The sequence below is a fragment of the Acomys russatus genome, chromosome 30 (assembly GCF_903995435.1).
Source record: "Acomys russatus chromosome 30, mAcoRus1.1, whole genome shotgun sequence".
Taxonomy (NCBI): domain Eukaryota; kingdom Metazoa; phylum Chordata; class Mammalia; order Rodentia; family Muridae; genus Acomys; species Acomys russatus.
The window spans coordinates 4,537,989-4,557,142 of NC_067166.1; the positions used below are offsets into that span (position 1 = coordinate 4,537,989).

Sequence of the window (19,154 nt, forward strand, 5' to 3'; positions counted from 1 at the left end):
ACAGAACCTGTTAATAGCAAAGGAAAGAGAATTATAGGGGGGAGACTTAACTTTAAAAAGGGCAGACAATTTTGAGCGAGTATCTGAGTTTCTGTGAACAAGAAAAATATAGGGAAAAATACTGTGTGTGTGTGTGTGTGTGTGTGTGTGTGTGTGCTCTAAAACTTCACTATATTTCCAGTTCAAGAAAATGATGTAAAGCAATGATTTTTCAATATCTCCTGAACAGCCCATGATAGCACACATCTCACTTTGCAACCCAGTGCACACATCTTCGTGTACATAAAAAGAAAACCAGTCTCAGTATGTACAACTCGTGACAGTTCTGTCCAGCGCACTGGGCTTCTCTCATCTCTTCCTGCTCGCACGGTCCTCATAGGAAAGGATGCTGCCTTTACTCACCCCTCTGCTTCCAAGTCTGAGTCCCAGTCAGCGCTCAGGAGGTTGGTTTATTTTGAGGATGGTGAAGACTAACGGCTCTAGCAGAAGAAATTAATCTAGCTTAGCCCTCGCCCTCCCTCCCCCTTTCTCCTGTGCCTCCACAGACAGAACACTTGAATCCTTCTAATCAGGCTATAGTCATAGCAGTCTCTGAATGGCTCAGCTGCCCGGTGTTCTGAGCACAAGTCTCCGTTACATGGCTTTGGTCTTTCAATAGCCATTGAGAGTTATTTAGCAATGGGCAAGACCACGTTTGCCTAGATTTAATATAGACGGTCTTGCAAATTATTGTGCACTTTTAACTTTTAATAACACAGGCCAGGCCGGGCCTGGTGGTACATGCCTTTAATTCCAGCACTTTGGGAGGCAGAGGCAGACAGATCTCTGAGAATTCAAGGCCAGCTTGATCTACAAAGCCCAGTATGCTTTGGTTCAGTATATACTTGGTCCAGTATAGCCAGGGCTTGTTACACAGAGAAACCCCTGCATCGGAAAAAAACTAAAACCAAAACACACACACACACACACACACACACACACACAAAAGAAAAAAAGAAAAAACCCACAGGCCAAAAAAAAATCTATAAAGGGTTGAGTTTTTGTTTTTGCTTTTGTTTATTTATTTTTTATTTCATTATATTATATATTATATTATATGAATTATATAATTAATATAATTACAGCATTCCTTCTTCTCTTTCCTGCCTCAAGGCCCTCTCATACAATGCTCCCTGTTATCTTTCAAATTCATGACTCCTTTTTCATTAATTGTTATTACATGCATATTTATATATACATATAAGTTTCTAAATATTACCTGTTTGGTCTGTATAACGTTACCTGTATGAGGTTTTTTTTTTTTTTTTTTTTTTAATTATTCTTATGCTAGTCAGTTAAACAGAAAGTACTGTTTCTAAATATTCTCTATAGAAGCAAGCAAATATAACTGGCAGACTGAATGCAGCCACACTGTAAGGAATGTGGTTCATTTTGCTTGAAATGACATTTTAAGATTCTCTCTAAGCTAACCAAACCGTAGTCAAAGCTCCTCAGAAAATCTCCAAATGTCTTTCTTCATACAGCGGTAGCCTGGGCTATCTCAGGGTGCAGCTGTCTTAATGTATTTCCTGCCACTGTTTGATTCCAGACAGGAAGAGAGAAACTCCCAGGATCAAAGCTTCCCTTTCTCTCTCAGGAGCAGCCTAGGGTTCTCAGGGAGAGTGAGCATTACAATTCTCTCTTTTACAATGATATTGCTGGTATCAGATAGCTGTCAAAACTCTGGCATTTCAAAAGCCTGTGGTGATACCTCAGTGTTAACAACCCTTCAGTTAAGCCACTGTATTAATGGCAGGGATGCAAGCTAAAAGCCTAAACCAAACCTCAGGTCCAGTGAGATGAGGCTCTGGTGGGACACAGTTCCATCCAGAAGCAGATCCAGGGCAATGGTGTCAGCTGCTGCCTTACCATGACACAAGGTGTGTGTGTGTTGGGGGAAGGGCTGTCCGGAAGCTCTTGGTGACCTTCAGGGGTGTGGGGGAAACGTTCCTTCCCCAGATTAAACAATGAGTCTCAGCCAGTCATGGAGAAAGAGTAGAGTGAGAGAGAAAGCAAGCCTTTACTTCATGAACCAGGGACATTATAAACCGTGGGCAGAATATGTTTGATTCACTAGGGCTAGATACAGATACTGAAGATACAGGCAACAAAACAGCCCTATCATAAGAGGGGGAAGCAGTACGTAATTATCCTATGGGTCGGGGAGAATCTCCAGGTACAGCTGAAAGGTCATTGATTGAAAGCCAAGGCACCAAGACATCTTCTTAGCATAGGCTGGGCATCTTCCAGGAATCCCCAAGTGCCTGCTGAACTGGTTTCTTATCAGGAAAAGGCCAAGCCTGTTATCATCTTCCCTGAGGCCTTGTGATGCTCCTTAGGGGACGTGGGGTTCCTCAGATCAGGCGAACAGGGAACACCCTCCCTCTTCCCCCTCGCCTCCCACTCCCCCCCAGCCCCCCCCCCCCCCCCCCCCGCGCCTGCCAGAAAGAGAGTCCATCCTCTTACACCCAGCTCAGAAGCTATCTGGAAACACCAAATGCCAACTTCAATAGCAGGGTTCCATATCCAAACTCTTCAAGAAATCTCTTTATCTAAATATGAAGTTATTTTATAAAACTCTCCAGAGATTAAAGTGTCTTTCTATGTCTTAATGCTGCACTATTGAGGCTAAAAGCCATGTGGGTTGTCTGATTTTGTTTTCGAGGTAAGGTTTTGGTGGCTTTGACCCTCTGTTTCAGGCTCCTGGGGCTGGCATAGCTCTTATTATTTTCATAATGAGGTCAGAAAATTCTTCTCCCCCTGTTGTGTGGGAAACCTCCATTTCCTGTCACTATTTATTTTAGATTCTAAATATCTGCAATTATGAGACTCTGGCTTACAAGGACAATGCCACTCAGTGATTCACACATGCTCAAGAATTTACTAGTAGATCAGAGAAAGGGGTGAATCTCCTGGTTTTTTTTTGTTTTTTGTTTTTGTTTTTGTTTTTGTTTTTTATCAACTTTGGGGGGAAATGCTTATTCTCCTAACCAAAAACTGTAGCAGTCAGAGTGGAGAGTTCATTCCCATGACAGGTTCAAAGTGAGGACGGGGCCGTGCAGTGTATGGAATGCCAAAGAGCTCCTTTCTCCGATCTCAAGTGAAAACACAGCATCAGCAAAGGGTCGGGATGCTGGTGTCTACTACTATGACTTTGCTGTCATTCCTGCAAAATAAGCATGGCGGTGCCTTAAATCATTATATATTAAAGGCACATTTTTTTTTTTTTTTTTTTTTTTTTTTTTTTTTTTTTAGTTTAAGGTAAAAATGCATCTCAGTCACTTAGAGGACAATTTGCATAAGAGTTTTAAATGATACATTCAAATTCTCGATTGATTACCACATTTAATCTAGCCCTGTACAAATTCAGTACTGATGTTTTTTTTAAAAAAAAAATACTTTTTATGCCAGCGAATAAATAGTAAACAAGTTTAATTTCACAAATTTAATGACTCTCATTCTTCAGTTGACAGACAGGCTGACTTAGCCAAAACTATGTTATTTTTAACTTATTTTTAAGACCAAATAAACCAGCAAGTCTCTGGAAGCAAGTAGATCAACATTCCCCCAGTTCCCCCAGGAAACTGTGGCTTCTGGTCTGTAAATGTTTTGAGAGGAGTGCAGTTCCATACAATGCTCTAACTTGTCTGCACTTCAGCAATGAGCTTCAAAACCAGTGTTTTAAAAATAGAGACTCAGATGGGACACGCACTGGAGCTGTGGGAAAAAGTCACCTCCTGAGGCGAATGATCCACACACCCAGCATTAGAGCCAACGTGAGCTGGCATCCTTAACTGGATTACACAGTGGTACCCAGAGAGGATGCTTGGTCTGAAGTGTATATAGCTGGCACTGGTGAGTTGGGAATGTTTTCTCTCAGCCTTGTAAGGTATCAAATTTAGCCCTGATGGGGTTCCTAGGTCAAGCAGACAAGACAGCTCATTCTTATCATCATAATCCAGCTTGCCAAAACATCGTAGAATCATAGGCAGCTGCACACAGTATGGAATTGTCAGTCAGGCTGACGACTAAAATTATATGTTATTTGTAACTTATTTTTAGGACCAAATAAATTCCCTGCAAGCAAGTAGACCAATGCTTCCTAGGCAAGGATGGGATGCCAATGTATAAGAATAGGAGAAAAGAGTCCTTTTGCTAACTGCTGTTTCACGCTTAGCCCTGCCTAGGAGTTTTGGTGGCTGACAGTGACCTGAGATGTTCCATAGTTTTGCTGGGCAGGTCCCCAGATTCCAGCAGTCCTGTGTCCAGCCAGTCAATAGCAGCCTAAAAGACACTGCTAGTCACTTACTGCTAGCCACTTACTGGGATGTCTTTCTTGCATTACAGCGACAGCTGACCAGTCAGCAGCTTCATTTGAAATGGAAATGTCCCAGACCGGCTTCAGTGCTCATTATTCACAGGTATGTCCACTGTGTGCTGGAAATATCTTTACTGCTAGTCTTCTTCCCGCAAGCAATGCCCAGGCATCGATTGTATAAGATTGCAGGGTTGGGGCTGAAGGGGGGTGCGGGGCAGCTCTTCAGGGCTTGAGGGCAGTGCCTAATCAAAATGGGAAAATGGCTTCTCACATTAGGCTCCTCCTATTAGGAGCGTCCTAAGCACTAAACACACTCCCACGTTTTACCAGTTAATAGTCATGAACAGGACACTCTGAGCTCTGCTGAATGTATTTGTACCTCTAATGAAATGAATGATTAAAATATGTGTTTAAAATATAGAATATTTTTCTGGGTTAAGGTATCCATTGGTTATGCTAAAATTCCTTAAAAGACCAAGATGTAGGTTTGTTTTGCCATTTGTTTGTTTTCATTTTCTTTCTGTCTTTCTTTTCTTTTTCTTTTTCTTTTTCTTTTTCTTTTTCTTTCTTTTTTTTTTTTTTTTTTTTTTTGTTTGTTGTTGTTGTTGTTTTGTTCTTTTTCTACCCAGAATAGTAGAAAGGCAAGACAAGAAGACACCATGGCCATTGTACAGGGACAGTGACATTCCAGTGTGATAGGGTGCCTCAGCTTCATTTATAAGTAAAATGGGGGTTGTAATATTGGGATCTTGTAAACAGTGTTATTGTGATGACTATATGAATTAATTCATATAGAGCTCTTTGAACTATTCTTATTATACTGTTAATGTTATGTAAGTGTTTGCCACCTTACTGCTCTCTGTCCCTGCATCAGGACTGGGTCATGCTTGGAGCAGTGGGAGCCTATGACTGGAATGGAACTGTGGTCATGCAGAAGGCTAGCCAGATTGTCATCCCTCGGAACACCACCTTTCAAACCGAGCCCACCAACATGAATGAACCTCTTGCTTCTTATTTAGGTAAGGTTTGGATGCAACCACCTTCCTCCGAATCTCAAAGATACTGGAAGCTGGAAAAGGAAGTGTACTGTTTGTTTTTAAAACAGTTGAGAAAGTAAAGTCTAAGCTGCTGGGGCTGAGCTCCACTTCCTGTGTGCTTTAATAGTGAGAGACATGCTTCATCTGCTTTCCAAAATAACCATCAGAGGACAGAGTGACTGTGCCCCCCGTTACCTGTAGCAACTCCAACATGCCAGTCAGGTCACCTGACTCTTACACCAGTCTTCATTTCATTGTACAAAATGACCCAATTCTGGAATAATTGGGAAAGCACCCACAAATACTGAGTGCCTATGCCATGCCGAACACATTACCCAAATTAAAAATAGCAAAATGGCTGAGGCAGAATAATGCAGGCCTTGTATTGGATGAGAAACAATGAAGAAATAAGCAGTCTCTCTTGGTGGGCTACAGGCTAAGGCGGAGACAACTGGCAGAAGCAGGCGAAGTCAACTCAGATGGCTTCTAAAGTTCCTCACTACCCAAGATTCCGTGCAACTGTTCTCCGCGAAATACTTTGGAATCAAGAACCACTTTAGCCTAAACCTTCTTTCTGTCCTCGATAGAACAATTACAGGACATTTATCTTCATCTATAATGGCATTGTAAACGTGAGTTACTATAATTCCGATGAGAGGCAGTTGATGGGGTGTTTGAAGATCCACAGGAAAAATCACATTACACTCAGAAATTCACTTTAAGAGCTCAGCCTAAAACACAAAGCCAATGCCCGTGCCCTAAGCCCAGGGCCTATTAATGTGCTGCCACCTTATGAGGCGTAAAGGACTTTTCAACTGCAATGACATGAAGGAGCCTGTGAAAGCTTATCCTTGGATATATTGCCATAGTCCAATATAACCCAGCATTGGGATCAGAAGAATCTTTACTAGAAGTGCTTAGAGGTAGATAGAATTGTAGGAGACGGTCAGAGAGATGCCAGGCCGCTGCTGGTGAGGAAGGAGGATATGTGAACATACGTGATCCTTAGGTCTCAAAGCACAAGGAAGTGTGACCTTTCCACGGCCTCCAGAAAGCACAGTTGCAAATGAAAGCATTTGGAATGGATATTGTAAGACATCAAGGTTATAAATTTGTTATAGCACCAGTAGAAAACTAATCCAGGTCTGTGAAATATTATTTCCAGTTGCTAGCATTGATCCTATTGCTATTAAGTATTTAGACAATGAAAAACTTAATGAAGAACACAAAAGTGTTTGACATGGTCAATACTTTTCCCATATTCACTTATTCTAATTATTACTTGACAGAACAGTGTTTTGTTTTGTCTTCTGTGTTAGGATTCTATGATCAAAATTCTTTAAATCAAACAAAGGTCTAAATCTGTTATTCCCTAAGGTATGTGGTAATGGTTGATTAAGTCATACTTAAATAATTAAAATTTAAAGATTGCACTTAACATAAGAAAACATTAAAATAGCCTTACTTCTTTATATGGCCCCTCTTATTTACAATTAAATAAAACTGGAAAAGTTACTAGTTGACAATGTATACACATAAATATATGTAAATATATGTGCATATTTATGGGTCCTCTATGCTTAGGAAAGGAAAAAATGTGCATATTCTTCAATAATATACTAATGTATTTTCTGTTCATTTCATTATCTTAGTCAAAAGTTAAGATGTAAGACATTTGCCAACAAATATCTAATTGGTGTAAGATGACTTTCATGCCACTTCCCCTCCCCTCCCCTCAAACATTATTTCAAATCTGAAATGAGACCTTCCAATATTTCACTGTGGTGATTACAAAGTTATGAAAAGACTGAGTTTGCGCTGCGGAAATCTTGGTGGAAGGCACCTAGTGGGGCCACGTGAAATCTTACGAAGGGGGCACAGTGAGAGGTCAGCGCTATGGAAACATATGTGCCGCTCAACAATAGAGAGGAAGTGAGTGCGAAGGAAGCATGGCCATCTCTCAGGATAGAGTAGCCCACCATCTTCTGATCACCACACCACCTGCTTCGATATGTGCTCAGCCCGGAGCTTGGGTGGTGGGGATGCAGGTGAGCCTGCATTCCTTGTCCCCCTCATCCAATCATGCCTGGCAAACTCTAAAGGATGAAGGTAAGCCATACACGTCCTATTCCATCGCCAACGCTCATGCCTCTTCCGAGAAGTTACGAGACCAGACAATACTCTTCTTCCATAAAGAAAGATGAAGCTATGAAGACAGCTATGAAGCTATGAAAGCATTCATAAAGGGTAATATGCCTGACAGATTTTCTTCCCTTAGCACCCATATATACGTATTATTTGTACGGAAGTATAATTATTACCTTATGGTACAGTATTACTCAAGTTAATAATATGGTCTCTCTCACAGTTAGAGACCGTTCTCTGTGGTGCTCTGGATTACTCCCTCCCTCTCCTACTCCAGCAACAAGCCATGTCTATCTATTAGAGCACCCCTTCCTTCTGCACAGCTCAGGCCTACATGGAGTGAGAGTTACCTGTGGATTTAACTCCATTCTCTACAGATACAAAACACAAAACGATTTTCCCTCAAAAATAATAATAATAATCTGACTTAAAGCCACAATTCAAGCTCTTTTCTTAGCTGGCCAGGAATGAACTCGAGATGGTCTGCTGTGCATTTGACCCAAACTCCCTTCAAATCATGTATATACTCAGAACATCATGTCCATTTTAATAAGATCTGAGAAACATCCCAGCCACAAAGTCTATGAATACCTGAAAAGCCACCAGGCATCTGAATGGGGACCTTATCGTCACTCTGTGGGTCCTTCCGTCTCTGTAGTGATAGACTTGCGAGTGTGTCAAAGGCCTTGAAGAGACGGTGGATTCCCAACAAGGGTGTGCAAATTTTTCTGTAGGTATATACAAATGTATATGGTAATGCGAACCGTGGAGATTGTCTATATATAATCCCTAGTTACTGAGCTAAATCAGCAGAGGCACCAGTGACAAGGGCATGATCATGCTTGGAAGCGCAGAGCTCCTGTTCAGATTGACCCGGGCATGAGATCCCCCTGTCACAACAAGGTGACTCTGACTGGAATATGACACAGCATCCTTACGCCTTAAGTGGAGGTGGCATGGAAAGAAAGGAATAGAATATCTCATGGCTCATGAGAAAAGTCGACATAAAATACATGTAAATGAAAGTAAAAGCAGTCAAAAAGAAGACAATTTTACAGAGCTCGGAAAAAAATAGGATGAGTAGATGTGAAAAAAACCTTGGGTGTGATAAAAAAGAAAACACTTAAAATCACAGCAGAGAGCTGTTGTTAGATAATTTAACAGCCATCAAAGCCGCCACAAATATAAACCACGGCTCTTGTACACAATGCCTGGGAAGGTTTAATGGAACCAGGTGTCTTTCATGCTCCATTCATAGGACAAACCTGGTATAAATGCTCTGGAAGCAACTCACCTGCCAATGTAACCATGAGGGAAACTTTGATCCAGTAATCTATTATTTGGAATGAATTGTCAAATTTTTTTGAAAAGAAAAAAAGTCCTCAAAATTGCCCTTTGTTATCTTAAGCATAATACAAAAATGATAAAAACCAAAGAACAACAACAAAAATACCTAAATCCCATTTTCCATCAGGAAATGTTCAGGAAATAACTCATACAAACACCCTTCAACCATATAAAATTACAGTTTACAAATGTGGGTAGCAATGCAGGAAGAAACTATGTTTCTGTCATCCAGAGTATATAAAAGTGTTAGTGGCAGCTGGAGGTCGTGGCACACACCTTTGATCCCTGAATTCAGGAGGCAAAGGCGGCTCTCTAGTGAGTTACAGGATGGCCAGGGATACAAAGAGAAACCTTGTCTCAAAAAACTGAAAACCAACCAACCAAACCAAACCAAACCAAAAACCCTATTATTGTTGATAGTGCAGACACTTGTGCCTAAATAAAATAGAATTGATTTGCTCCAAAATGGCGACAAGAGGGTGGGAGTGTGCATGTCTGTACACGAGTGCAGGTAGGTACCTTCTTAACCCTTATCTGTTAGTACTGTTAATTCATTTGCATCTTTACACGATGAAAAATTGGCTTTGGGGAATTAATCATTATCAAGTTGTTCAGTTGTGGCAGAAACATGGAGCACAGTGAAGGCTTCTCACCAACACAAAACGCAAGAAAACACAAACATGATTAGCTCAGCCATCTAAAGTAACTCATAATGTACTGCATAGGACTTTATGGCTCCCAGTAAACATCTTGGCTTTCTCGTTGGGTAGGGTACACAGTGAACTCTGCCACTGTCCCCGGAGAGGTGCTCTATGTCGCTGGCCAGCCTCGGTACAACCATACAGGCCAGGTTGTCATCTACAAGATGGAGAAGGGGAACATCAGCATTCTGCAGATGCTCAGAGGAGAGCAGGTAAACTCGAAAGGACTTATTCCGGGTCACCTCTGTATAACGTTTGACCTGGTCTTTAAAACCCAACTACTCAAAACCCATTGTGAAGAAAGCCTTTTATTTGAGTCTTTGGAGGGATGTGAAGCAGCCGTGTCTTTGGTGCCAGAGGCATTTCGGCTGGAAGGAGGTAGAGGTATACCAGAACACCTCTCTCAGCCTCACTTAATCTTGTTTTTATTTTCACTAAAATACTCACTGTGGTAGTAATGGTCTGATGTGTGGAAAATCAAGGGCAGTCACGATAGAAACAAAGGTAGCCATGTCTTTAACTCCTAGACTGAATTCTTTCACCACCTGTCACCCTCAAACCTCAGGACCATTTCATTCTTTAGTCTAGAGAAGACTTGGCTTGCACAGTTTTCTATAAAAATTGCCTTTGACACCAACTCTCACATCCTCTACTAGGTCGGGACAATCAGTAGACCAACAGACTTCCGCTTCCAGGAGAGCTTCTGAGATCTTATCTGTTCATGTCATCTTGTCTTGTGTCCTAGATCGGTTCCTACTTTGGCAGTGTCCTAACAACAATTGACATTGACAAAGATTCTTACACCGACCTGCTTCTCGTCGGGGCCCCGATGTACATGGGAGCAGAGAAAGAGGAACAGGGCAAGGTGTACGTGTATGCCGTGAATCAGGTAATGACATCTGAATTTAGCGAGTCCGGAAAATTCCTTCCTTCCTCAGTTCCCACTAATGCAGCTAGAACGTTTTTCACTAGCTTTGGGGATGAAAAAGTGATGTAAGTAATTTGCTAGGTCTATTAGTTAATCTTACAGTTTCAAAAGGAACACTTAGAATCCAAGTTAACTAGTTTCAGGCCTTAATTATGTTTTGCTTGAACGTGTAAAATGTTTTTTGTTGTTGTTGTTATTTTTGTTTTTGTTGTTACTGTAGGCTTTGGTTTGTTCTTTATTTGTTCTCTAGAATATGCAGGATAAGTCATGCAAATCCAAATGACACTCACATGGTAAATATCCTACTCACAACCTAGTCAAGACTGCATTGGGGGAGGGGAGTGGTCCACAGTTACCATGGTAATAACCAGAAACAACTTAATAGCAGTGATGCCAGGCCCTTCCTGGGAGACATTGTGGGTTTTGGAACACTTTGCCAGGTGGGGAGAGGTTCTGATTTCAGTCCTAATTTTAGGCATGACTTGCTGGGTGAGGTAATTTTTTACCTTATTTATTAAAAGGATATTTGCTATTTACAAACAGGCTTGGTTTTTGTTGTGTGTTTGTTTGCTTGCTTTGGTTCTTAATTTGTTCTTGCATACTAATTATTTTAAATCATAAATTGCATACCTTTCTTCCTATCTTTTCCTTGACTTTCTCCTGTGTGTTTGTTTGGGGGAAGAAACTGTGTTTTCTGTACCCCTTCCTCCCCCGCCCCACAAGAAAGTATGTTCTTTTGTTGGCAGTGTCTGTGTCTCGTTTGCTTCTTGAACAGAGTAAATTTTGTCCTTGTCTTCGGTGGAAAAATGAACAAAGAGTCTCAGCCGAGGGGCACCGTGTTGGTGGTGCTGCAGGGCTACGGACACAAAATGGAGGATTTAATTTTCAGTTCCTTAATAAGTCGAAAACATGCAACTAATTATGCCCCTAGCTTTATTAAGAAGAGCCTGTTGGACTTCCCAGCACGCTTCCTGGGGCTCCTTTGGCTTTCCCGCTTCTCATATATTCATACAGCTTTGCCGTCAGAATGCAAACGGTTACTTCATAAGGTCGGTGTAGCGGGTACTTAAGAAACGAAGGTGCTCTGCGGTAGCAGGGTGAGAAACCCCTGAGTATTCTGTTTACCTTCCCTCCAGACAAGGTTTGAGTATCAAATGAGCCTGGAGCCAGTGGTGCAGACCTGCTGCTCATCTCTGAAGCATAACTCTTGCACAAAAGAAAACAAGAACGAGCCCTGTGGCGCCCGTTTTGGAACAGCAATTGCTGCTGTGAAAGACCTCAACGTGGATGGATTTAACGACGTCGTGATTGGGGCTCCGCTGGAGGATGACCACGCCGGAGCTGTGTACGTTTACCATGGCAGCGGCAAGACCATAAGGAAAGAGCACGCACAGGTAAGGCACCGCGGTGTCCCCTCACGGTGCCGGCCTTCCGTGCCAAGTGGGCTCTCCTGCCTCACTCCACAACTCACAACTTACTTTGTGTCTTCATTCTGACTCTTCGGGGAAACTACATGTAATTTTTCTCTTGTGTTCTTTCTTAGAAGAATTATCTAGCCTTTTATACTCTTACCTAGTTTGTTTTCTGTGGCTATTTGTCTGCCTTCTTGGGCCTGATATTTTGAGATAATAAAATAATAATGATAATGATGATGATGATAATAATAACAATAACAACAACAATAACAAGGATGCCTGATAATAAAGCGACTTGACACCTTCACTGTGTCTAATGCTGAAGAGTAAGAGGGCATAGTGTGATTTAGTCATTAAAGGCGATTGCGGATTTTTTTTATTTTAGTGCCCACATTGTTATTAAAAACAAAATCACATTAAATTTGTAATTATGAATTAATATCATATATTTCCATAAATGAATATGGGTTTCTGAGGTTTACAGTGTTTTTCTAGACTAATACTTCTTGGAAAAATGGGAATGGTTAATTTGACCTCCAGGGGTTCTCTGTTCTCCTCTGTTTTAAATTTATTGGTTGTTAGCAGTTCCACATTTATTGGCCTAATCTATAAATTTAATTTTTTTTATTACATCAGAAAAATATTTACTCACACAAATGTTTAACACATCATAAACACGAAAGAGTTCAGAGTCTTCATATGATCATAAGCAGTGAGCTATTATGAATAAATACCTTATATTTCAACACTCACAGCAGCACCCTCTAGCATCTAAAGCATAAGGAGAATCCAGACATTAGTTTTTTTGTTTTTACATTCCAGTGGCCTCTTTTATATCTGCAGTCAACAGAATTCCCAAAAGCCATTTATGTAAAAATGTGTTAACTTTTTATATAATTATAATGGCATTAATAATGAACAAAATAGAAGGCTTCTGTAAGTAGCAGCACTCCCATCCACTTGGTGAAGGATTTGTGTTAGCTAAAAGTCTTTACAGGATTATGTACTTAACTAGTGGCAGGCATATTAACTACTGGAGAATCAGAGAACCAGGGAGAACACACAAAGAGGTTTCTTGCATTTTGTTGCTTTGTTCTTTCAGTGTGAATCCTGCAGGTTTAATGAAAGCATTTGAAGCAACAAGAAGAGATTTTTAGTTGTTTAATGGAATAAATTGTCATAAGTAATTTACTTTTTAAAAAGTAGTGGTAAATCAAGATTCGTCTTCAAACAAAATTAACAGAGTTAGTTAGAGTTAGGTTGTTTTCTTAGTGGAGTATGTGGTCCCAGGGAAGAGATGAATATGTAATCACCCGTTTTCAGGAAGGCAGCATGACCCACCATCCAGCAGTAATAGCTCTTGTGGCTAATGACACTCATATCTCCTGGATTGTTTGTGAAAAATCTATGGGTATATTTGTCAAGGGGACATATAATACTTGACTTTTTCCTCTGTGTTACTTAAAAGGAATCAAAGGGGGAAAAAAATAACCAAAGTTTAGGGTTTGTTAGTGCTGTCTCCTTGCCAGCAGAGTCTATTAAAACAGCATCTGCTTGGACAAACGCTGAGGTACAAAGCATAGAAAGATCACTTTCCACGTAAGGCGAGGTGCATGGGTGAGCCTTCAAGAACTCTGTGTTTACTGTGCCTTCCTTACACTGAGGGTGGATGCAAGTGCGGAGGGATCGCTCAGGACAATTTTTAAAAATTGTCCCATGCAATCATCCGCCCTTTCTCTTGCATATACAATATGTTTTCAAAGTTTTCAGTACCTTCAAATGTATCTGTTTATTATAATTGAAAAAGAAGCAGAAATAGAGCCTGTTATTCCCATTTCTTTTGAGCATTAGACAACATGACGTCACATATCAGTTCCCCATCTCTCGGGTCAGTAACTCTGACATGACAGCCTGTACTGTAGGAAGAACAAGTCCCCTTGGGAACACCTCGCTATTTTCTCTTGCTTCTCCACTGAGGGCCCTCTCCCTTCCCAAAAGATCTTTACTTTTAACTTTATCCACAAATGCAAATGTCTCAGATTTCCTCAGAGCTCTTTTGGGAAGGACTTCTCTGACACCAAGCTGTCTGTTGGGCTCTTTGCAGCGTATTGCGTCAGGGGGCGACGGCAAGACACTCAAGTTTTTTGGCCAGTCTATCCACGGAGAGATGGATTTGAACGGCGATGGCCTGACTGATGTGACCATTGGAGGCCTTGGTGGAGCTGCCCTCTTCTGGTATGTAGGCCATAACATCTGCTTAACTTGGCAGTATTGTCCATGTGATTCCAGACCACACAATGTGGTTAGAACTCCTAATGTATAAAATGCCTATTTCCTCTCATGCTGTATGGGCAAGATACAGCTTACTCAATGGCTTGAGGCCCGGGGGAATCTTAGGAATAAGGAGCCGAACAGGAGTGGGTGGAACCAACTCTTAGTTTGGTTCTCGATTCTTTACTTGGAGCTAAAACAGATGTTTCCTCGGTTGGAAAGCTGGTGGGTGGCGCCTTTAGAAGAAGTGTACAAGTAAGAACATTGTCCCCTCACTCTGAGTTGTGTTCAAGGTTTGAGGGAGAGTTGACTTTGGTAGTCGGCCAGAATCACGGAAATGTATATAGAGGCTTTCATGGCCCAGGATTTACTGACAACAGAACAATGTAAACTAGACACGAGGCCATAAGGGCCAAAATTCTGCGTTGCCGGAGGAGGGATTGCAACAGGATACAGAAGGCAGGTGATGAGCAGATGCCACCAATGAACAGATAGCAAGAGCCCTGTTATGTGGACCAGATGCTCATACCTCCAAAAAGATACAGTAGGGAAGGACAGAATGATTGGGATAGATGTTAGTCAAGCCACTCTGCTGCCGAGAGAATCCTCATGACCCAAAAGGAAGCTAGGAAGGTAGGCATGCCCATTCATTGCTGGTAAGGATTAAGCCCTCTAAAACTCACTGAGCGTATGTCAATAAGTATCTCAAAATCCTAAGACAGCCTTGCGTATTAAAATAATTTGCTTAGTTTAACGGTAGAATGTAGATGTAAATATGCCCTAAAATGTATGATCTTTCCAGCCACCAGAGCACTTTGTGCAATAACCACTTCCTAATATAACAAGAAGGGCTAGGAGATGCCTCAGCCCACAAGCATGAGAGCCTGAGTTCGGATTCCTCCCACTGTCATTGAAAGAAGCAGCCCTTACCTCCAAGGAATTAAGGACGTGGTTTATTCTGAAGCAAATATGAGTGACCATTTCATGTCTTGGGAACATACGTTCAAGTCACTTAAGTCTCCCCTATTATAATGTTGTAGTGTGGAAGAAGTATTGTCGAGTTTGACAGTAACAGAACCAAGAAAGGCACAAGTCAAGGCAACTTGAAAATGCTTGGGGTGGGCACATCAGAGCCCCAGTTACAGCAGCATGGAGAAATCTCCCCATGGGCCTCACTTGTTAATCTGGTGGCATTCTCAGCCCTGGTGTTGGGTGGACGCTAGTGGTCTGCTAAGTTTATGGATTTGAAAAGGGTTTAATCTGGTAGTTATGGGATGTTAGCGGGGAATGGGGGCTGAACTCAGGGTGCTAAAGCTAGGCCAAAGAAAGGTAATTAGGCGGTGGACCTGTGGATTGCAGTGCTTCCATGCCACTGGAGTTCTAGTCAGACGGTCTCTGCAGACGCAGCTTCTTTCCAGGAATTCTCATTCACACCAAAATATTAAAAAAAAAAAAAAAAAAAGGGAAGTGGTACATGCTGCTATGGGAGAGGTGGGCAAACCAGAATCCCCCTGGGTTCATTAGCCAGTAGCCTAGCTGAACCAGTGAGCTGTATGTTCAGAGAAAGACTGTTTTTCAGACAAAGGGCGCTTGAGACGGATAGAGGAAGACCGCTAACACCAACCTCTGCTCTCCAAAGTGCACACACGTGTACACAGGTGGGGGGGAGGGGCATAAGAGAAAGGTGGAAATCTAATGCAAGGCAGATCAATACAACACGGTATTTGTATTTGCTGTCATCAAAATGTAAAGGCAGGCAGACTCCAGACAGTGGAGAGTTTACACCCCAAGCAGGTGATGGGAAATAAAAGATTTTTTTTTGTATCATGCTACTTGGGAGAGGATGTCATTTAAATTTTGGTTATGGTTTTTCTTGGCACTTTCTGTTTAATATTTTTTTGTACCCAGGCCACCAGTAAATAACTGAAACTGTGGGAAACAAAGCCTTGGGTAAGGATTGGGGACTAGAGCGTTCCTGAGGATTAAAATTAACTTAGGAGTTAAATCAAAGAGCACACACTCACAGTGTCTCAAACATAGTTCTTCCTCCAAGCAGTGAAAAAGCAAGACTGGATTCATAAGAATAGAAGGGTTATAGTTTTGGTAATAGCCAGGAGGGGCCAACTAGTTTTCCAAGTACCTTTGAAGCATTTCCAAATTGGGAACAAACTCAGAGATTCCCCAATACTGTTTTGATTCTGAGCTTGCACCCGGCCACTTGGTTCCATTTTAAGCCTTCAGTCTTTGAACCAAGCGTCTAAGCTGAGGCTAAGGAGAACACGAGATACAATCTTTCCTGTGACAAATAATCAGTACAGAACAATAGTCCTGAGAGCGCATACAATACATAGAGGAGCGATCCCTTTGACCGACGCGCATTGCCCAAGCAAGTTAATGCAACAATGTGTGAGTAATCCCATTGCTTACATGTTTGCAGGGCCAGAGATGTGGCTGTGGTTAAAGCGACCATGAATTTTGAGCCCAATAAAGTGAATATTCAAAAGAAAAACTGCCGCATGGAGGGAAAAGAAACAGTATGCATAAATGCTACAATATGCTTTCATGCGAAGCTGAAATCTAAAGAAGACACCGTTTACGAGGCTGGTAAGCACAATCATTGTAGTGTGTACTTCCGGGCAGGAGGAAACGCAATGGCTTTTCCCACGCACAATAAACTGCTCATAGCATTTGCCCAGTGAGTGAGCTGATCCTTGAAACCATGGAAACAATTATGAGACCCAGTAAATGCTGCAGCAAAAATTACATGTTTGAGCACAATGGCCTCAAAATTCCATATTTTATTCTGTCCGGTGCCCCACCCCAATTTATTTATTTTATATACACTCTCACAGGTAGCATTTAAAAATGGTCTGTAAATAGATTTTTCAAAAAAGGATCGCCTCTCTTCTTCTGCCCCCTACTGGGTAAGGATGGTATTACACATGCCTAGACTACTTCACCCCTCCCCACCCTGTCTCAAGATTCTTTCCTCACTGAGATGAGGCTCCTATTTTCAGCTAGACTTGCTCTGTGTGGGGCCCTCGGGTGTGTCAAGCTGGGTGTCCCTTATGCTTTTCGTTCTGAAGATTACCTTGTCTTCCGTGATGCTGAAGTATATCGGGGGTCAACATTCGGGGCCATTGCTGTAGAAGAGTCATTCGCTCTGTAAGCAAAATACAAATACGATAAGAAAACTCACTAATTTAGGACTAAATTGTCTCAGATGTTCTGTGCGTGCATCTCTGATAGTTCTCTGACTAGAAGATAAATAAGGAAATGGGCTGTAGAGACTTGGCGTTCCTGTGCAGTACCATTTTCTTTAAATAAAGCACGTAAATGGTATCTGTTGCCCTCGTGTAAAGGGTCTCACTCACTTTCGTTACTGTGGCATGCTTATTTTGTGGAATTTCATAGTGTTTTGGGCATAATAAAATTTGAGATGTTTCTATAAAAGAGTAAAAAAGGGTCATTGTTTATTTTGTCTTTTTTAAATTAATCAGTATCCCAGGATGTTTTCCAATGTTTCTAAACCATAAAAGAGTTATTGAAAAAAATTTAGCAAATGTAAACTCGGCCACTAAATTACAGTTCACATGTATGTATATATGAGTGAGTGTGAGTGCGTGTAAGCACATGTATGTGTATGTGAGTGTGAGTGCGTGTAAGCACATGTATGTGTATGTGAGTGTGAGTGCGTGTAAGCACATGTATGTGTATGTGAGTGTGAGTGCGTGTAAGCACATGTATGTATATGTGAGTGTGAGTGCGTGTAAGCACATGTATGTATATGTGAGTGTGTGTAAGCACATGTATGTATATGTGAATGTGAGTGCGTGTAAGCACATGTATGTATATGTGAGTGTGAGTGCGTGTAAGCACATGTATGTATATGTGAGTGTGAGTGCGTGTAAGCACATGTATGTATATGCGAGTGTGAGTGCGTGTAAGCACATGTATACACTTATTTATCACTTAGGTGTTGATTGCATGGCCATGCCAAAGAGCCGTTCTATCGACTTCCTCAAAGCCATGCCCATGGGTGCCTCTGTCTCTGCATTGTAACAATATAGTGTTCTCGCTATAGGACGTTTTATCCTTTCATTAGGTCGAGCTTTTTTCTGTAATGCAAATTCAACGAGTTGGATCAGGTGAGAATCCTTCCCAAATAAACATGCCTGTCAAATTTGCTTTCATTCTTGTAGATCTGCAGTACCGTGTAACCCTTGATTCACTGAGGCAGATATCACGGAGCTTTTTCTCTGGAACTCAGGAAAGAAAGATTCAAAGAAACATCATGGTCCGAGAGTCAGAATGCACCAGGCACTCCTTCTACATGTTGGCAAGTAAATCATGTATTACAGCTGCCTTATTCCAAGTTAAGATTGAAGTGTGTGGGGGAGGAGGTGGTCATGCCTCCTCTTTAGTTATTCAGAGGTGAAAACTGCCCGGTTAGAATGTGTGATGAGCATCCGACAGATGTCACTCAGCCTGCTGTCAGGGGCTGCAGCCATACGTACAAGGTCAGTGTATCAGCTCTGTCCAGGGAGCAATGCTAAAAGGAATGAACTAGTTTCAGACATCACAAGATCCCTTTGGATTGTATTTGCTGTTTTAACATTTGTTTGGGAGCAGAGTGGCTTATGGTTGTATCCTGGCATCCTGGTGTTCTGAATGACTGTGGGGCACCATTTAGTCTCAGAAGCTCAGTATAAAATAAAAATCGTCATAGCTACTCATCTCAGAGGGCTGCTGAGCCAGTTCACAGCAACACCTATAAAGACATGACTTGCAACACTGTACTCCACACTGTACCGGAATGGAAGGCACTAGCCACATTCTCGCCATTCCCATATCAGTATACACGGCAAAATTGCACAGGTTTAGATGCATATGGGTGGAATATAACTGCATTTGAATAGTTTGCCCTGGTTAAAGTGAGCCACTTTCCCAGAA

At 41.6% G+C, this 19,154-nt stretch overlaps 1 protein-coding gene across 1 annotated transcript in view; it reads left to right on the top strand.

Moving 5' to 3' along the window:
* Itga1 (integrin subunit alpha 1) overlaps positions 1-19,154 on the top strand; it is a 144,583-nt gene that overhangs the window by 97,831 nt on the left and 27,598 nt on the right. The window contains exons 10-17 of the mRNA XM_051172259.1: positions 4,387-4,460; positions 5,232-5,376; positions 9,657-9,799; positions 10,333-10,476; positions 11,652-11,909; positions 14,035-14,165; positions 16,639-16,805; positions 18,404-18,540. Coding sequence (XP_051028216.1) covers positions 4,387-4,460; positions 5,232-5,376; positions 9,657-9,799; positions 10,333-10,476; positions 11,652-11,909; positions 14,035-14,165; positions 16,639-16,805; positions 18,404-18,540 — 1,199 coding nt within the window. The remainder of the gene's footprint in view (positions 1-4,386; positions 4,461-5,231; positions 5,377-9,656; positions 9,800-10,332; positions 10,477-11,651; positions 11,910-14,034; positions 14,166-16,638; positions 16,806-18,403; positions 18,541-19,154) is intronic.